At 32.0% G+C, this 3,522-nt stretch overlaps 1 protein-coding gene across 1 annotated transcript; it reads left to right on the top strand.

The window, feature by feature from the left end:
• Window positions 1-996: 996 nt before the first annotated feature.
• Window positions 997-2,861, top strand: LOC132044012 (transcription factor MYB15-like). Its single transcript, XM_059434487.1, has 3 exons — window positions 997-1,227; window positions 1,577-1,706; window positions 2,211-2,861. The coding sequence occupies exons 1-3, from the start codon at window positions 1,095-1,097 to the stop codon at window positions 2,689-2,691; spliced, it is 744 nt and encodes a 247-aa protein (XP_059290470.1). The 5' UTR covers window positions 997-1,094; the 3' UTR covers window positions 2,692-2,861.
• Window positions 2,862-3,522: the final 661 nt, after the last annotated feature.

Genomic DNA, 3,522 nt, shown 5'->3' with positions numbered 1-3,522 from the left:
TTAAAAAAAAAAAAAATCTAATAAATAAAACATTAATTAAAAAGGTTCAATTGACCCATAAAATTTACTTCCTCTGTCCCAATTTATGTGGCAACTTTTAGATTTCGAGATTCAAACAAGTGTTTCTTTGACCGTAATTTTTTCATATATCTTTTAAATATTTTGAATTGTCTATTATCGTGACTTATAGTAATTTTTACATAATTTTTAAAATACGTAAATTTTTTCTTTAAAAAAAAACTTAAAGATTACATGACCAAATTGGTTTGACTCCTAAAATCCGAATCGTGTCACATAAATTGAGACAGAGGAAGTAATAATTAATTTTGGATTTGGTCGGGTTGAACCTTTTTAATTAATTTTTTATTTATTAGATTTTTTCTTTTTTAAAAAAAAAGAGTGAAAGATGAGTCATTCACCGTAAAGTGCTTTAGTGACACCAGAAAGTGATTTAGTCACTTTTGTTTTAGTATACTTGTAGTTAAGTGGCTTTTTGTGTTAGAAATGATAATTAAGTGATTCTTATGAAAAAAAAAGAGGTGATAGTTAATTGATTATTTGTGAAATTTAGCCGAGTATTTACATAGGGGCCGTGAAAGGGATCGATCGAGAGGGGAAAGAGGTTGAACCCACAACTATTTATAGTAAACTCGTTGACTCGTTGACTCGTTGGTACATTTTGCTAATTAATGTGACTCGGTAAATTGTTTTTCTTTTTGGTCCTTTTCTTTGGTGTAGTATAGACGTATAGTTTTCCGTGTAATTTAACTCGCACCACAAATTTCATATGACAGGTACATTTGATTTGATAAGAAATGTACGAGTAGAAAGGTACTGACCCCTGTAGCCAAAAAAAAAAAAAAAAAAAAAAAAAAAAAAAGAAAGTGCTGACGAAGGATAAAGGAATTTTCTTTACAAAAAGACTTCCTTCGTAAGAAGGCCCCGTTTTTCAACGTGCTTCACGTTCTGCTGCCTCTATATAAGTAGGGCTCAATCTCAAGAATTTGGTGATTCAGGTGCCTAGTAAATAGCAAGGATATAGTTTCTGCACTTCAGTTAATTATAACTCTTTGTTGGAGAGAATAAATTAAGAGATGGTGAGAACACCTTGCCGCGACGAAAATGGAAGGAAGAAGGGGACTTGGACTCCTGAAGAAGATAGGAAGTTAGCAGCATATGTTACTAAATATGGCTGCTGGAACTGGCGCCAACTTCCTAAGTTTGCTGGTGAGAATTACCGCAGAATTAATACAGTTCATAATTTAGATTACAGTTAACCTTCTTTCTGTACATACTAATTGTTGCATGTGTTAGGAGTATAGACTAGAGTGTTCTCGAGTGTTGTATATAATGGGCTCTAGCTCATAACTTATAGGTTCCTCCCAGCCTAGTAGCTTCAGCTCTAACTATGTAAATTTGTTAAAAATCCACAAAATAAGAACGAATAATGTTTCGCATTGTGTAGAGACATTTGAAGGGACTTATAAAGTTTTTGAGCAACTTCACCTAAATTTCGTAGTAATAATTATCATACTGTTGTAGAGTTCCAACTGACCAGTTATTGTTCATTGTGAAGGTCTAGCAAGGTGTGGAAAGAGCTGCAGACTTAGATGGATGAATTACTTAAGGCCCAACATTAAAAGAGGAAACTACACCAAAGAAGAAGACGAAATCATCTTGAAGCTGCATGCTCAACTTGGAAATAAGTATGTATTAATTCTTCTTCCACATGTCCAATTTTACGAGCTAGCACTTGTCAATCTCAGCAGATCTAAGACAAATTCATAATTTAAACTTAATGAGCTCATATTTTAAATTATTTTAGTGTTGAACCTAACGTGTTGTTCAAATTTTGGGATCAGATCTAATATTTGTCAAGATTTTAATAGATTTTACATATATAAATCCATACTAGATTCGTGCCGAAAATTATGGATTCATATGAACTTATAGCCAAAAGGTTACATTCATCTCTGCGAGAGAGTTACACCACCCTCCTCAGATTTTTTTTTTATTACATTCATATCGAATTCAATTACTTTAATATGATTTAATTTTTGTTTTGGTCATTTTACTATCACAATCGATCGAAATTAGAATTCATTTCTTTGATGTATACTTTCATATTGTGACTTTATACTTTCGTAGCTAGTGTGAAAAAGTTTAGTAATCACACATGAAATTAACCCAGTAAACTTCTATGATTGCAGGTGGTCGGTTATTGCTGCTCAGTTGCCAGGAAGATCAGACAATGAGATAAAGAATCATTGGCACACTGCACTTAAGAAGCGTGCTACTAATTATGCTCCAAACTCAAGTGACAATTCAAGCAAGAAATGCCATAATAAGAACAGTACTGAAGGCAATACTAGAAGAAAGAGTGTGGAAAAACAAAATGCAAGTCCAAATATGAGTTCACATGAAAATATAGTACTGGAAAGTTCACAATGGTCACCAAAGGAGTCATCAAGTGAAGAACTCTCCCCCATTGATTATCAACCTGAATATAAAGTTTTTCAAGAAGCTTTGGAGGAAAGTAATGGAAGCTTTTGGACTGAACCATTTGTAGTGGATAGCTTCAATAGTATTCTAGCTCCTTCAATTGATTACTGTGGACTTGTGTGTCCACCTTCTCCTTTTATAGCTGATGAATTTCTTTCCTCCTTTGACTTAGATGATTTTAATTGGTAAAAACTAGAAAATTAAAGGAACATCCATAGAAATACTGGCAATTTATCTCATAGGATCATCACCTTCTGACTTGATCGTTGGCTTTTCCATGAATGTTGGAGATGTATTGATATATGATAAATTTGCATTGTTCTTGTAATATTTGACTAAGCACGTTTAATCTTCAATTAGTTTTAAATGTGCATATTTAATCCTTTTCATGTGAATTTCACAAATTTTTATCGGAATTAATTAACTGTTTCACCATTTAATTATCCATATATTATGTTAAAGTTGTATTGTTATTCCATATTTAAAGTGTAATATAGTTCTAAAAAAGTCAGAATATACTATATTATTTATTTATAAAGATTTAAAAAAAAAAAAAACCTAAGGGATCAAAAGTACTACGCATACATTTCCTAAAATCGAATCTGTTACATTCTGTATTATAACTTATTCATTGGTTTTACCTGGCATCTCACATGATTCCATGTAAAACGGCAAATGAGTTTTATGAAGTTCTCTCATTTTTCTAATGAGTAATGAGGACAGAAGTCTCTTATCTAGCTGTCTTCTTCTCATAGATTCTCCCTCTTTTCACTTTTATTTGTCCACGATAAATTTTTACATTCCCTTTAAGAAATAATAAATGAAGTGTAAATTTTATTATAATATATATTTGTATGAGCTGAGGGTACTTCTATTGGGAACAAACTCTACCTTCTTAAGATAGGAATAAGGTCTGTAAATATATACTCTACCCTCCCCAAACCCACTTATGGGATTACATGGGTTTGTTGTTGTTGTAGTCTCAATGAACTTGAGAATAATTTAAGGAATAAGTAGTTA

This window comes from Lycium ferocissimum, unplaced genomic scaffold (genome assembly GCF_029784015.1).
Source record: "Lycium ferocissimum isolate CSIRO_LF1 unplaced genomic scaffold, AGI_CSIRO_Lferr_CH_V1 ctg3230, whole genome shotgun sequence".
NCBI classification, from domain to species: domain Eukaryota; kingdom Viridiplantae; phylum Streptophyta; class Magnoliopsida; order Solanales; family Solanaceae; genus Lycium; species Lycium ferocissimum.
The sequence above is the reverse complement of the archived record's forward strand: the minus strand, read 5'-3'. Positions and strand labels throughout refer to the sequence as shown.